A 15946-nucleotide genomic window follows, 5' to 3' on the forward strand; every position below is an offset into this window, starting at 1 on the left:
GCTCCTCAGGAGCTCCTACGATACCGTCCAAACAAAGCACCACCGCCAGTTGCCACCTCCCATGACGCTGCCACGCTTCATGTTGCCCAAAAAAGATGTTTCTACAATCTTCAAAATGAACAAATAATGGAAAAAGCCCTGTAAGCTCAAAAGATCTAAAGATATTGTGTTTTCCAGTGTTCCTGCTTTCCCCGCCCTAGATGAAATTCTACAGGGAAAGAAACATCCGGCACCCCTTCCTCCTCCTTTCTCCCTTCCTTTTCTTGCCCCACTTGCTATATTTACAGGATCCAAAGTGCTTCAGCACATTCCAGCTGTAGTCTGTGTAAATAAAAACAAGGGTAAAAAGAAAAACAACTTTGGGGAGCTTGGACCTCTGCCAGCTTGCCTGGGTAAATGGACTTTGCGTGGAGCTGGAAGGGTGCTTTTTAAAAGGAGGGAAGCAAAAGAGAACAGCTCAAGAATCTTGGCTCAGCCTGGGCATATTTCCTCCTAACTCTGGCTAAACCTCAGCACGAACGGCTGGACGGAGGAGTCGATGTGAAGCCGGGGAGGGAGGCTGCAGGGCTCTCCACCAGGACTACGGCAGAGCTTGGAGAGGCTGAAACCATGCTTTTCCTTTGGGCGCTAGCGTTTATTTTAGTCCTGCAGGAGCACGATCTTTTGGGTAAGTGATTCCGAGCTTGCAAAGCAGAAACTGTAGCTTAACCGTAGCATGGTCAAAGCCTTTGCATGGTTTGGAAGGGGGAGGTAAAGAATTGCTTACTCTGAGTTTTACATGAAGGTGGCACAGGTATGTGTCAAAATTCTGTGGGAATATGGTTTTTAACAGGAAAATGTCCATCTTTGTGCTATTGAAGTCTGTCCTGGAGGCATATTGCTTCGGTAGAGATTTTTCACTTCTCACAGGAAATACTATCACTGTATTTTCAGAAATTTAGAACCGCATTCAGGTGCTGCAGCCAGTGCCCTGCATTTCCATAATTACTCTTCCAGCAGCCTTATTAACATACACACTAATCCACTCAGAAATGAGATCAGAGTTCAAGGTGAACAGAGAAAGATTTTCCTTTATTTAAAACATTCTTTTTAGATTTGCTGGTAACAGCACCACATTTTTTTTCTCTTCTGCTTAATCCTGAGATTTGAGGCACATAACGCCTTCTCGAAATTTCTTAAGACTACGAACTATAACACAGAACATCTGATAAGCTTGCATCTGAATTTTACTTTCAGTAACAACAGATTATTGCCGGAATAACCTGTAATCACATTGTAGCTGACAGTGTGACTGAAAGCTATTCAGTTTGGCTAGTTCAGGGGTTTATAGTCCCCGTGCAACCACAAACCTGGCTTCCCAGCCTGTTTGTATTACGTGTTTTCTGCTAGCTGAGGCCCAGCTTTATTTTCCCTCTGCTCTTACTTCTTGACAACACACAATGTTTGTATTTCATGGCAGGGTAGAAAGTTTCCATCACAATCAAAACATTTCCTGAAAAAAAAACTTAGTCCCTTCTGCCCCAAAGTCCTAGTCACTCTTCCTTGCCCTGACTCCCTCCCACCCAGCTGGCTTTGTAATGTTTATCAGTGATGAACTGAAATATCAGTACCCCAGCGAGGGCACTATAATTTCTTTTCACTCCAAGTACTCGCTATACACTTGTGTGTTGTGAGCTACACAAAAAAAAAAGTGAAATTAAAGAAGGAAACATGGAAGAATGTTTTTGTTTATTCCCCCAAAAGGATGGTTTAAAGCTGAAATCATTAGCAAACTCAGATAAAATCCAGCTAAATAGAATAGTACTGGAATAATAACAGCAGTGGAGACTAATCGCCAGTATTGTGCCAGGTGGTAGCGGCTCAGGGTATCATTTTCGCTCTCTCAAAGGCGTACTTGATATAAGATGGGAAATTTTGTGTCTGCCACAGCCAAGGGAGCACCCTGGCTGGCTGACAGGCTTAAAAATGTCACCCCCGCTTTCCCTTTGCTACCTTTGAGTCAGGGAATGTAACTTTTGACTTCTTTACAGATCCTCCCTCCCAACGCCCACAGGTTCCTCTTACAAATGGTTTGGAGTTGGCAAAAGCAGAATTTATGTTTTAATTCAGCCATTGACATGAACAATCTCATATTCGTCGAGCTCAGCCTTCACACAGCTGAGGAGGAGAGGCGGGCGCAGGAGCCCTTCTGGTCACAACCACGTGCTCCTGCCTAATGGCTGCAGTTTCTAGTTCTTGCTGTTGGTGCTGGGTTAGTTTGTGGGGTGCTGCTCAAATGTAGCACACGGTGTAGCCTGGGGCACAGCATCCAACATCTGCCCCGTTTAAACGTGTTTCCATTCTTGCAAAAAACCTCTGGGCCAATGGTTCCGCGGGGAGCAGCACTCCAACAGCAAAGTCTTTGCTGCATGCTTATGCATGGCAGAGAGGTGACCTGGAGTCCCCAGGTAAACAAGTATCTGGCAAGCAGGCTGGTGCCACTGACGCTCTCCATTTAGCTGAGCAAACCAAAAACTGAGCATGCTACTAGGGAGACAGCAGCAGGAGAGCTCCAGTGGAGGCCTTGCTGCTCAATACTCCATGCTCTGGCGTGATTGGCTTTTAAACAGGAGAAGTTGCCTTCAGTTTTAACTACGAGTTAAAGGAAACCAAGTGTAAGAATGTTTTTCTTCATCCAGCTAATGTATTATGACTTCTCAGAACATTTTGGATCCTCTGATATCCACATGCAATATCAAAGCTGATAAAATCTATATGCTACACCATTGCCTAGAAACTGGAGAGAAAAAAAAAATCCCTTCAAAACAGCCTGCTTTTGCCTCAGTTTGACTACTTGCATTCTCACAGAACAGCATTTTGCCTCCAAGAGATTAAACTACTGCACCGTAGAATTAAATCCACAATAAAAATTTAGGAGAGATGTCCTATCTTAAACCAGACTTGGACCCGCATTTCTCTACTAATAAACTATTAGTGGTTTAACCTATACCCCACGTTATATGTATTTTCTGTCCTTTTAGAAACTTACCAGCATTATTGTCGCCAATGCAAGGATTACAGTCTTTGCAAACACTCATCTCTGAGCTCCAACAAGGAAGGAGAACAACAAAGCGTACCCAGATGTAGGTGTGTTTAAGACCATGAGGGATATGAAGATAGGGGTTCTGCACAGAAGTGACCCTTTTTCCAGATTTTTATATATCTGTAAAACCCTATGCTTTGTTATATTTAGTTGAAAGGAATTTAAGTTCTGTGGTCTTTGTAAGCTCCATGTGTAAAGCAAAGGTTAACATCAAACTCCAAAAAAAGTCAGGGGTTTAGAAATATAGGACTCCTGCTGTTCATCTGCAGGATGCAGCTGTATTTATAAACACAGCTTATCTGCTCTGGTTGAAGCAGTTGTGAGCCTTGGCTGTGAATGCCAGGATCTGGTATGTATGTGTGTGTATATCTATAGATTTCTCTCTCTATAGCACTATTCTACTTCCCGAGTTGTTGCAGAACACAAGAACTGTGTGCCAGAGGGAAACAGATCTCCAAGCAAGCTCTTAGACTTGTTTAAGTACTAGGAAAAAAACCCACTACAAGGATATGCTTTCATTGTACTATCATATTTCTTTCTACTACCATAACTGACTCATATGCAAAGTACACAACCACAGAGCTGACTAATAAGTCACAGTCTCACCTCACCCACTCCCCATGACCGTAGCTCTTATTACTAAACACAGACCAAAAGCCATGTCCTCATAAAATTGAAAACTCTTTATCCCCAGATACCAGCGGTCATCAAATTGATGGTGGCATCAAATGCTCATTACCTCACCTCCTCCATTCTCAAACCAGCCTTAAGCTCACTCATTCTACACAACTTATATTCTTTACATATGCTACAACACAGCTCCTCTTCTTCCTAAAACGGCTCATCCCCTTCTCCACGCCCAGGTATGTCCTATACAGCTACTACTAGCTATGATCCTCCTAACACTTTGCCTTAGTTTCCAAAACAAATATATATTCACACAGAAATAAAACCATAGCAAAGGAAAAGTTTTGTTTGCCCAAAGCATCACGGTATCCCACTGAAAGTTACAGCACCAATTCGAGTAACCTACCTGCACATTATGTAGCCGACGTCTCTTATCAGTCCAATTCCCTGTGGTCGTTTTCCATCGCAGCAACAAGCGCAAGAGGATATTCCCGGCTGCTTGTTCAGAAGGCCAGCATTCTGGAAACATATTCCAAGCCAACAGCTCCTTTACAGGAACATTTTATTATCATCATCCTTCCTTGGAATGAAAATATACAAAACTTAAGTGCTGCTTCTGATCACAAATAAGGTAAGACAGCAGAAGAAGAAAAGTGATTTTCAGGTAGTAATTTTGCTTCTGGTAGACAGCCATGGCAGGGGCCCCAGATTTTCCTGTGCCTGGAAAGAAGAGTGCCCACAGCAGCACAAACTGTGCCGGGCCTTGTACACTCCCTCTCAGTCTCTGCTGCTGGGTAAGCAGGAGCTGAATCTCCTGGCGAAGCGAGAATGATGTGGATCATGATAGCAAAAACTTCCTCCAAATGAAGTTGTTTTACACAGAAATACGTGGCAGCCATCTTCCAGTCAGGAAGATTTTCTATCAAGTCCCCTTTCTGATTTTGCGTATTTCACAAGCACAGGTGAGAACGTATCACAACATGGCATCTCACGTGTAGGTTGATGGGACAGACAAGTCAGACAAGTGAGAACTGGTAGGCTGATACCCTGACGAACCTTCGCTAATGCAATCCATCCCACCATGCTCGAGATCCTCTTCGGTCCTTCTCTTTCAGGGAAAAAAAGAATTTAAGTTCAATCTTAACTGATCTAGGATCCCAAATAATATTCGTAGTAACATATTCTACGTTTTGATAAACAGAGTATGAACCAGGTCTGCAAGTTTGGAACTTGACTTTCTGATATAGTTATTTAGCTTCTAAAATGTATATTAAAATTAATTTCATGGAAGAAACTTATTTCAGGATGTTTCCGTTATTACCAGAGGCTCATGAATCTTGGATACCAGAGGAGCCCCTTGGATTTTGTTTCATGTTTGAGATCTTTCCAAGACTTGACATTCAGGTAGCGTTTGAAATATCCAGTGAATGTACAGATTACCGATTAACCCCTAATCAAGCATTAAAAACTTTCAATGTACCTTCTTGAAATGATTTTAAGAACTCCAAACCAAACCAATCCTCTCCCGCCCCCCAAATTCCAGAAGAGGTTTCTAGTGTCAATTCTCTGTCTAATACACAACGCCTACCTTCCGTCTCCCTCTTTGGATACTCCATTTTTGCCCTGTATGGAATTTGCAGTGTCATTCTGCCATAAAAGCTAGAGCCAAGTAAAGTTGCCTCCAGTATGAAGTATAGTAACCTATGATAATATATAAGAAGCTAAGAAATTTTACATATTTATTACAATTCCTGCAGTCTTTATTGCAATCACTAAAGGTGGCAAGAATTCCCTTATCCTTAAAAAACTGAAAACTCTGAACTCTAGAAAGACGTTCAGAGGTGCCTAAATCACAGCTAAGCATTTGGCAGCATTTTATGGGTTACAGCCTGGAAGGTGCTCTATGTCCAGCTAAAGGCATGCTCCTGAGCATGTACGAATTTGGAGACAATCTGTGCGTTAAAAACCATTTCCAATACAACACATTCTATCCAAATCAATTATCTTTGGTGTCCTAACAATAAAATTTGATACGGATTAAGTTATATATAGTGCAGCTTAAAATTAATTTCGGCACAGTGGTGATAATGAAACTGGTGGTGGTGCAGAAAGTTAATCTAGTACTTCCATATCTAGGGATGCCAACGTAATTAAGGGTTGACAAAACTGGAAACTAAGCTTGATGCCTTTAAGAACGGCCCCCAGAATTAAATATGGCTAACAGTCTTGGCTTAACATGGTCTTAGGTCTGAAAGCACTAATACTGACAGTACTAGTATCAGCTCAGATTCACAGCAATTTCATCTTTCCTGTATTTGGCTGCAAGTTAACTTCACCAACCACTTGTGTAAACTGTGTAATTTCTTGAGCTAACACTTCAAAATTATATATACATGTTAAAGTGGAGCCCAACACTTATATGTAGACAAAGAATAATTTAAGCAAGGATCAGTAAATCCCTTCAGAGGTCTGTCGCATTCTTCCCAAACTGGTTAGGGGGTTCACCATTTGAACTCAATTACTCAGGTTCATGACCTTTTTCCTATTGGAAGATAAACCCATTACTACCCCTTCATTTTCTCATTAAAAGCTATCTGGCTTCCTTATGCTATACGCTCCAGGACTAAAATGATACTGCCAAACCCAAGGCAGTGCAAATATGAACACACAGCAGTGTATGTTTTCTTGAAGAGTTACACATGTTAGCCTTTATCCCCTTTGGTCTATCACATGATTTCAGGCTTCCTTATTTGCCATCTGGTTCCTGTTTCAATCTCACTTGTCTTTCATTTGGCTTGTGGCCTGCTTTGTTTTACTCCCTACTGAGCACAACATGAACTCTCAGTTAACTTTCAAAACCACACTGATCACAGAATAATGCAAAAGGACTTTTATAGACTGTAAGACCACAGGGGACATTATGGTCACTCAGCTTGACCTTTTCCATAACACAGACCAAAGAACCCAATCCAGCAGTAATTTCTATGTCAAGCCTGTAACTTCAGTTTGACCAGCAATGCATCTTTAGGAAGGATACTTACAAAAACCTACCAGATCTGTGGGGTTGCGTACCCCCAGTCCTGTCAGTCTTAGTAAGAGCAGCAAATGACAGTGAAGAAACAGTTGCTCAGGTTTATTCTGATGCTCAACATCAGCAACAGCTTGGATGATCAAAATGAACCATTTAACAGCGTCTGGATAGACAGAATCCTGATGGTCCTAGAAGAGGACTTCTTCAGGGAGTGTGTGGAAGCAACATCTTGGGAGGCTGGGGGAATGTATCAAAAGTATGGGAGGCAGAGGAGCTTAACTGAGAGGTGATCTGAAACTAAGGCCTTTGCCCTGTTTGCTAAGGTTGTTTTACTTCTTACTTGATTGCTCTTTCTGTCCCCTGCTATAAGATCAAGTTTTGTACCGTCAGGCTGACCATGATACATAGATCTTTATTCTTCACCGTGCTACTTCTTTCAGACACGACCATATTCTCCTATTAAAACATATCCTTATTAGCAATGAACTCAAGGATTCCTTTTCCTGCTCCATCTACTGGTGTCTGACTATCACAGCACAGGGCAGTTAGAACTACTCAGCTTTATGGGGACCATTGATGTAGCATGGATGACTTAATCATTGGAAGACAGACACAGGTTATTTTCTTACCTTGAACAACAGAGCTCTGATTCTTGGTGGAAAATAACTATCTATATCTCAAATACTATAGACTTCAAGAATTGAACTAAGCGTCTCACTTGCAGGAAGCATGTGGTGGGAATTTGCAGATGGGAAATTAACTGAAAGGTTGTGTTCTCTCTGCCATATTGAAATGTTACAACAACTATCTGCCTGAAGTAATCTGTTACGCTTCAAATTAGATATCTAAGAGATTGAAATATGCCTCCTACACACTTGCTTAAGCTGTCAGAAGTTGCAAATACCCACACATTTTAAATATGTCATTTATACAGTATACAAAGAATAGTTTACTTTTAAAAGCTGTTAGCTTCAAAATTTACTATCCAAGTTTTCTGCACTTATGCATGTGCTTTGACACACAGGCAAGTAAAAATTCTACTTTACATTTTAAAAATGTTTCTTTAGCAACAAGAGAGCAAGTACAGGGAAGTATCCTAAAAGGCCATTAGTCTTTTGCTTACAAGGCTTGCAGCCTTCCATTCTTCACTCCCTTTACAAGGTGACTACTGTTATTACGTGAGGTAGAGATGCTGCTGGAGGAGGTCAGTGCCAAAGGCAGACCGTGTCATTTTCTTTCGCCAACTGCAATACAGAGAAGGGCAGTGCTCATAAGCAACATGTGATTCTCTTTGAGCACATGGAAATTATTGCTTCAGCTGGAGTGTCTGACCATAGTGACCGGGATACGTGCCGTATTTACAAGGGACTGGTTTTGTCCTGCGAACAGCCCATCCCAGAGACAGCGGCTGGGGGCTAAGAGCTAAAGGCAGGCAACGAAGTAACAGTCAGGGGTTTTAGCAGCCAAAGCCTCAAGCCAAGGCTGAGAAAACAGAAGAAAACTACACTGACCAAAGCACTGGCTGCCCAGCCAGCAGCAGCAGCCATCCACCTGAAGCACCCTGTTCTGGCGCAGTGGTGAAGGGGCAATCGCAAATGCAAGAGCACCTCTGCTCCGGTGTGAGTCGCTAATCAGACACAGACACACGTGCTCAGAGGGTTTCTGGTGAGCCAGCCCTCAGCCAACTCTGTCCTGTGAGGTCTGGGAACGCGACACACTTGGGTTTCCACTAACTCTTACCACTCGCTAACAACAGCTGCCAGGCGCTTCCTGAGACACTTAGGCTTTGACTATTTGTCAGATTTTTTAGGCACTGCACTAGTCCTGTGATTCTGGGTAACATCTTACAGTTCCATCAAACTAGGACAAGACAACTCCTCCTCCTTCAGTAAGCCCATTACAGTTGATAACGCAGCAATATGCCCTGAGTGCCAGAAAGCTGTCTGTCTCCGTGCCAGAAGAGAGGAGGAACCAGACACTCCAAGGAACCAAGCACTGAGTCCTGCATTCACAGCAACTCGTTAACTACTTCTCTAGATGTCCATGTGCACACAAAGCTGGGCAGTGTTTTGCTGACCTCACAGTGAGATGCAACAACCTCACGCTGGCTATACATACCTATCACAGCTCATCCTGCTTTGAGCAAATGACAGTCATCCATCATATCTAACCTCCCCATCTACATACACCTGCCTAGAGCAGCAGTCAGCACAATGCTGAGCTTTGTGTGAACAGAATCCTCTTTCACACAGAAAGGATAAGGTAAAGGAATGATTAAAAGGTCATTTTGTATAAGACCTTATATAATTTCTGCTTCAAAAAAACATCTTGCAGATTTAAGGTCTTCTATCAGGAAAAAGGTGAAAGGAGCCCCTGCACAGTGCCAACAGGCACCTTCACCGTGCCGTTAGCCGTTTGGAAAGGCCAGAGAGTCTCTGGGTCAGAGTCTGATTTGGGCAGGACAGACCGCTACTTCTGCTTCTCCTACAGCAGAGCTCTGGGCTTTAATGGACCAGCATGATCTGAGGTGCATGATCAGAGAAAGAAGTGGCCAACACTAACTTGAGCTAGCCAACATTAACCCTTTTGCATTTCCATTGCTAGGGAACGGACAAAACTAAACAAGCCTGGCATGTAACTTATGGCCAAAAGCTCCTTTTAACAATTGCATACAACTGGTGCTGGCCTTCACTCAAACTTTCCATCCAGCCTGGTGATCCAGCCCTCTACAGCTAGGTTAATACTGTTAAAAATCACCTCCCAGGGGTTTCTTAAATCCTTCCGCTTGCTCTTAGTCCACCTAATGATTTCTGCTGCCTCTTTTCACAGCTCGTTTGTAGTTAGATCTGGGAATGTTCCCAGCAGCCAAAAACAGATCCGCAGTTACCTCACCACCATAACTTCTGCTTGCCCTTGGTCCGCTCTCCAACACGATGGGTGGCAGTTCAGAGTACAGCTGAATCGGGCCATCAGGCTTCACACTGAAAGTACTAGAGCTGGGAATATTGGAAAGGTGGAAATTTTATTAATCTCTGACTGTAAAAGGGAACTTACCTTGCTTTTATCCTATTATTAAGAAAGCCAAGGTTTGTAGACAAGGACTGGCCACTGCTTTGTAACCTCACTTTCTTACACAGCATTTCAGTATCTCCATATTGTTCCGGCCATGGCAGAAAAAAACATCTAAATAAACAACAAATCTGAGAAGTATCATGGTTCTCTTGACCACTAATTTACGCGCTAACAACACTCCCAAAATACCAACAACAGCGGCAAAGAGGGAAAAAAGGGCAAATGCAAAGCAGCTAGTGTTTAAGTACCTGCCATATTTCAGCAGTCTTCTCTAAACAGGTACATTAGTTCTTTGGGCTTCTGTCCTAACAGCACCATCTCCTGGTGAATGCACCAAAAAAACCCGAATCAAAATCTTGTTACAAATAAACAACCAAAAATTCTCTCTTAAGCTCTGCCAAACCAATTTCTAAATAACCACTAGTACATCAGATCACATTTTAACCCTCTCCCCTGCCACCCTCCAATTGCAAGGAGAGCATTCCAACTCACAGTATCTCTCATCCCATCAAACTGCAATGGCTACAATCCTTACTGACATGTTTTCCATCATCTCACATCTACACTCCAGAAGTTTTGGCGCAGACTAGCGATGAAGCACTGCAGCAGTTCCAAACCACTGCTCTCACACAACAGTACTGAACACAGGACTAGTTCCTCTTCTTACATTTCTTACTGTTCATTGTAGCACACACTCACAGCTTCCTCTCTGTTACAATCAACAACAGAATGAGTTACTGCTGCCTTCTCATTATCAGAGCTTCTTCAGGCCTCAGACAAGAACAAGACCTAACTTACGTGGAGCAAGATACGTTATCACCGCAGTGGGGTTTAAAGTACTCTGCTGCAGTTCTATGCACACATAATTAAATTTGTTACTGAATGTTGCATGAAACTTATGAAAAGAAAATTGGCTCCATTAAAGCACGGACACCAGCAGGTACTGCCCCTTCATGGAGTAGGGCCAGTAGAATGACACATTCAAAGAGCAAGAGGTCATGAGTACTGAGAGGTAAATATAGACAACCGGCAGAGATAAGTGACTTTGTATATAGCACCGTACATGAGTGACTTGGTCAGCAAATGGCATCTGGCATCAGCTGTACACACTTTTATTGTTTCCCTTCCCATTGCAAAATCAGACTGCTATGGACAAGTTTCTGGCTCAGTGGAATCACTGGCTTGTATCCATTTGGGGCATAAGCGGACAAGCTTAGCTACTCTTCAAAGCTTTACCATTCCTGCTGCTTCTGCAGAAGGTCTAAGAGAACTGATGTGTAAGGCAGATCTTCCCAATGCCCGGGTTTTATACTTGTAGAGACAGAGTTACAGTCTATAAACTTATCCTACACCGGTAGGAAAAACAGATTGTGTAACACAAACGCACACACAAAACAAACCAAAAACCTCCTGGCCAGAGAAAAATCCTTGTTCCAACCAACCGTGACAACAGGCACAGGCAAGGAGACCTTCACAGCACTGGGGTACAGCTGTAGTTATTGGGAGAGAGGTTCAGTTTCTCGCCAGGACTCCTACATTGGTTTCATAAACAACGCTGTTTAGCATGCAAAATACCACCTCAGAAGTCAGAAAGGTAAGGACCGCTATTAAAAAGCTCCTGCTAATTAACTGTGGCTGCCGTTCCAGCTGCTGCGGACCCTGTCAGCGCATTACCTGGAAGTCTGGGAAGAGGAAGTTGGTGTAACGAACATGATACCATGCAGAAACGCTTAGATATTATTGAAGAGGTAAGAGCTATCACACTGGCTCCTGGACCTTACCAGGACTCTGCCCCACCCTTTTGGCCAAAGAACGAAGAATGATGTTTCTAGACACTGACCTTTCTTCGTTTTATTCTGTTCAAGGTCTGACTATTTTTTTCAGATGTTATGGTTTGTAACTATGCCTAAAGCCATTATTACCAGAAACATATAATCTTGATGAATTCCAAACAACTGACTAACCAATCACTGACTGTTACGTATCAGCCTTTTCTAAAATGTTTAACACTGTGCCTTTAATATAACCATTTCAGAACTGATACCTGTAAAGTTTCACATCTCCTCCTGGCTAGATGCGAATTCTGCAGGTGACTCCAAGACTTATGGTGGAGTTTCTGCTTGCTCCTGCAGACACTCAAGAGCTAAATGAACTCTACGACCAGGGTTCTAGCAAAGCTGCCTAGTTTTCATGTTTTTCTCTGGTGTTTTAAGCGCTTACAAGATACATGTCCAGTGCTAACTATTCCCAGCTGGGTAGCTCCCAAACTGCGTGCTGTTGGTTCTCAAATGGCAACGTTACCTCTCTCCTGCTCTAGTCCCAGCCCTCTTTCCACCCGATCAGCTCCTCTCATCTTCGGTACAGATTCTTTTCTTGGATATGATGGTGGCTCAGAAATGGGAGAGAATTAAAAACCAGTTAATGGAAAGGCCCCTCCAAGAAATGGATTCATATTTATACAGAGGTGCTGCAATTTAACTCTTGCAAAACAACGCTTTAATACTTCGCGCCACTAGAGGCCAGCATAACACAAGAAAGATTAAAATCTGCAATGCGCAACACAAATCAAATGAGCTGTTAGCATTATGGGACATGAGATTTGCACTTCCACTAACAAATTTGGTACTATTCTTTCCACTTGACCCTTTGACTACCCCTGTTCTCCATTTGTCTCCCTTGTTTTTAATAGAAGGTAATAAAGACAGTGGAGCATCTAGAATCAGAAGTCAAATCGCTTCTCAACATCATCAGTGAGACAACATCGAACATCCCCGTCGCTCCAGGAACCCCACTCATAGACATTTTTGATGGTAAGTTATCTAGTGGGATATAACCTAAGTTGAAAATAGTGTTCCACATGTGATTACCAAACATGTCATCCTTTCTCCCCTTCCCCTCCAAGACGTAATTTCTTCATTCAATTCAGTGCAGCTAAGGCCTCAGCTGAAATACTGCATCCAGTTTTGAACACCAAGCTTCAACAACCACTGAAGAGAGAGGGGCAAGAAAAGGGGGTGTGGGGGTGTGGGGGTGTGTGTAAACCACTAAACGAACACAAACCCAGCCAAGGAGCTAGACACATGAGCAACATAAAGGTTGCTAAATCGGGAACGTTTAGCCGAAAGAATATTGATGTAGCCCAGCAGAACAAGTAAGGCTTTTACCAGATGAAAGCTGTGTTTTCTCCCCCATTGCAAAAGTGAATAAAACACGAAATAATGCAGCAAGAAAGACTCAAGCAAAAGACAATGTAAAGCTTTCTTATACAGACAGTGAACCACCAAAATTATATGACAGTAGTTTCCTCAGCACTGGAAACCTTAAACAAGCATCACATCTTAGAACAGCAGGATAGGCTAAGCCATCTCAAGTTCTTTTTCCAGTTTAAGATCCTGTGATTCTTTTGTTTCATGTGTGACAAATGAAACAAAAAGAGCAACAGGATACAAAAGAAGTTATTGGAAGTATTACCATTTTTATATCTTAAATCCAATTTTGATACGCATGCCCCCTCACACAAAACATGCTTCTGGATAAATGTTTTTGGAATAAGTTAAACTGCAACAGAAATTATTTGGATGAGACCAACTATTCATACTGCCCTCTTCATTCTCCATCCAAATATCAATAGTGCATTTAACAAGGCGAGACACACTCCTGGTGGAAAATAAACCTCTCGTGGACAGGTATGATGTATTTATGAAGCGAGTTTTGTCAGTGTTGGGTTTTTTCATTTGTTCATTTAAGATAGCTGTACGTGGCTATTTACACATGTGCATACTATAGTGCACTTACATGATAGAAGGTGGGCTCCAAATAGAAAGCAGTAGAGTTTATGTTGGTTTCTAGTTCTTGCAGTTGGCTGTATGGATCTGGTCACCATGACTGATAACGTCCTCGCCAACTTTGTTATTCATTAAAATTTCCAGTTTTCTGTGAGGGCCAATTAACAGGTAACAATTAAGTTACACCCCTGCAATGATAATTTATTTGAAGAGGAAAAGTATTCCAGTAAAGTGTCACAGTGAATTTAAAACAGAAATCCTAAGTCAACCTTGGCATATTTGCAGCACAAACGTCTAGTAAGTAGTACTCAGACAGAGCTTGCAACAGTTGCCAAAAAGCTCAAGAATTGTAGGCAGGACCTTCCTTCTCCGATTCAGTGATTCAGAGTGACAGCTCCCCACTTTAAAGTAGCAGGATTCATGTTTTAAACAATGTTTGTCCACAAAGATTGATCCTGATCTTATAAACAAAAATAATTACATCAACTCTTCTCTGTACAGATACCAGCTGAGGACTGCGAAGACAGAAAACAGCTGAACGTAACAGTATGGTCGTCATAAACAGTTGCACTTTTGTTCATTTAATAAGCTTGTGTTTCCAGAATTTGAGCAGGGATGAACAATCCTCAGCTGTAGTTTGCCTTCTGTGTTCCCGTGCTTTATAATAAACAGGTATTTGCTTTTAGACACTATTTCAAAGCTTTGTATTTTAAGTCTTTCAGCAGCGCTACTTTATTGAAACTACATTTTAAATACAGCATCCTCAGTAAGAAAACAAGAACAGGTGGGGTCCAGGACTAAAGCACAGCTAACTAACTTCCCGTAATTCAAAAGTTTACTCCTTCCCTGGCAAAGAAGTGAACTCTTGCTATTGGTGTGGATCAGTGGAGGTAACCCTTTCAGCTGCAGTTTCCTCTCAAGATATGCCCGAATTGTCTGACAAAAATGAGTGTATGGAGGGGCCTGGCTTTGGACACAGCAGTCACATTGCTGCCACTGACTGAAACAGGAGCCCTACCTGCACGTCCCGGTCAGAATCTGTCATCTGGATGCACAGCCGCCTTATTCTGTAATCTTTACGTGCTTCTTCCTTGACGTAGTGACAGTGCAACCCAGAATTTATTCCAGAATCAGCCACCGTGACGCCCCCATTTTCTTCCGCGACAAACAGCAACACAACTTCTAGGAAAAAGGACCTGCCTGATCTTTACAGAAGGGAGAGAGAGAACACACATATTGTGGAATAATCGCTGGAGATTACTTAGAAATGAAACTTATGTTTTTAGAAAAGGTACAGCATTGAAGAAGCTTTCAGGGTGGAGTGCAGCTGATACGCAAGAAATCCATTCCACGGACGCTCCCTAGGCTCATAACCTTAGATGTCGGCAATGCCAGGAGAACTTGGCGTACTGATTCGAAGAGGAGTTGTCCAGAGGGTGGAGCAGTGTGGAGGCATCACGGCCAGGCTCTGTGATAAATGGGAACTCTAGGTACCATGGCGCTGGTACACCGCCTATTTGCCACCCTGAGCCAACGGTCCGTCATGCTTTTGACAAAATGCTGTCCTTTTGGTGAACTTTGCTCATCATAATATCATTATAATACCAAAACACACCTCCACCCCCAAAGCTACCCACCTCTAAGGTGCAACTACCCCTTACTGGGGATGCGCTTTGAATTTTTCTAGTCTACACCTTTAAAAGCAAAGCAAGGAAATTTTACACCACTCGTAATAAAGGTATGTACGACTACAGTCACTCACACTCCACCCGAAAGGTAAAAAATGGTATAAAATAGTTTAAGAGAAAGAGGGTGTTAGGGGAGATACCATCGCGTACCACTCTGACTTCTGGGAGCAGTTGATGGGCTGAGCCTCTCTTCCCCCCCACTGGGACACCTTTGGGTAAGTTTTGAGCACTTGGTTGTACCAAGTGTTTCCCTGGGAAAACTTAGAAACCTCTATATAGCTTCACTTTAAATCTCTGATGCATTAGTGTCACTTCATATTTGCTTAATGCACTTGTAGCCTAGCAGCATTGCTCATTTTCTTAGTATTTATGTGTGCCTTGTAACCAGCGAATTTATCACCGGTAATCCAAAGAACCTGTGTATCTGTTGCTATAATAAATCGTACTATACATTAATCAGGCTATGATCAATCTCATTGAACGCGACCGGCCTGGGCAGCTGTCAAATGAGTTACTAACAACAAATACTCTGATGGGTTGTTACATCTACAATCCTTAGAAAATAAACTGTTGACCAAGTCTGAGACTAAGACTGGACTTAGCCGCACCTAGACTCCTCTTGGAGAAGGAGTTTAGAAAGCAAGGGGGTCCTGTCTGCACC

The 15946-nt window shown here is 42.6% G+C and overlaps 1 protein-coding gene across 1 annotated transcript; it reads left to right on the forward strand.

Moving 5' to 3' along the window:
• Nucleotides 1–280: 280 nt before the first annotated feature.
• Nucleotides 281–14289, forward strand: PLAC9 (placenta associated 9). Its single transcript, XM_064464885.1, has 4 exons — nucleotides 281–667; nucleotides 11460–11560; nucleotides 12502–12622; nucleotides 14099–14289. The coding sequence occupies exons 1-4, from the start codon at nucleotides 610–612 to the stop codon at nucleotides 14107–14109; spliced, it is 291 nt and encodes a 96-aa protein (XP_064320955.1). The 5' UTR covers nucleotides 281–609; the 3' UTR covers nucleotides 14110–14289.
• Nucleotides 14290–15946: the final 1657 nt, after the last annotated feature.

This window comes from Phalacrocorax carbo, chromosome 13, assembly GCF_963921805.1.
Source record: "Phalacrocorax carbo chromosome 13, bPhaCar2.1, whole genome shotgun sequence".
NCBI classification, from domain to species: domain Eukaryota; kingdom Metazoa; phylum Chordata; class Aves; order Suliformes; family Phalacrocoracidae; genus Phalacrocorax; species Phalacrocorax carbo.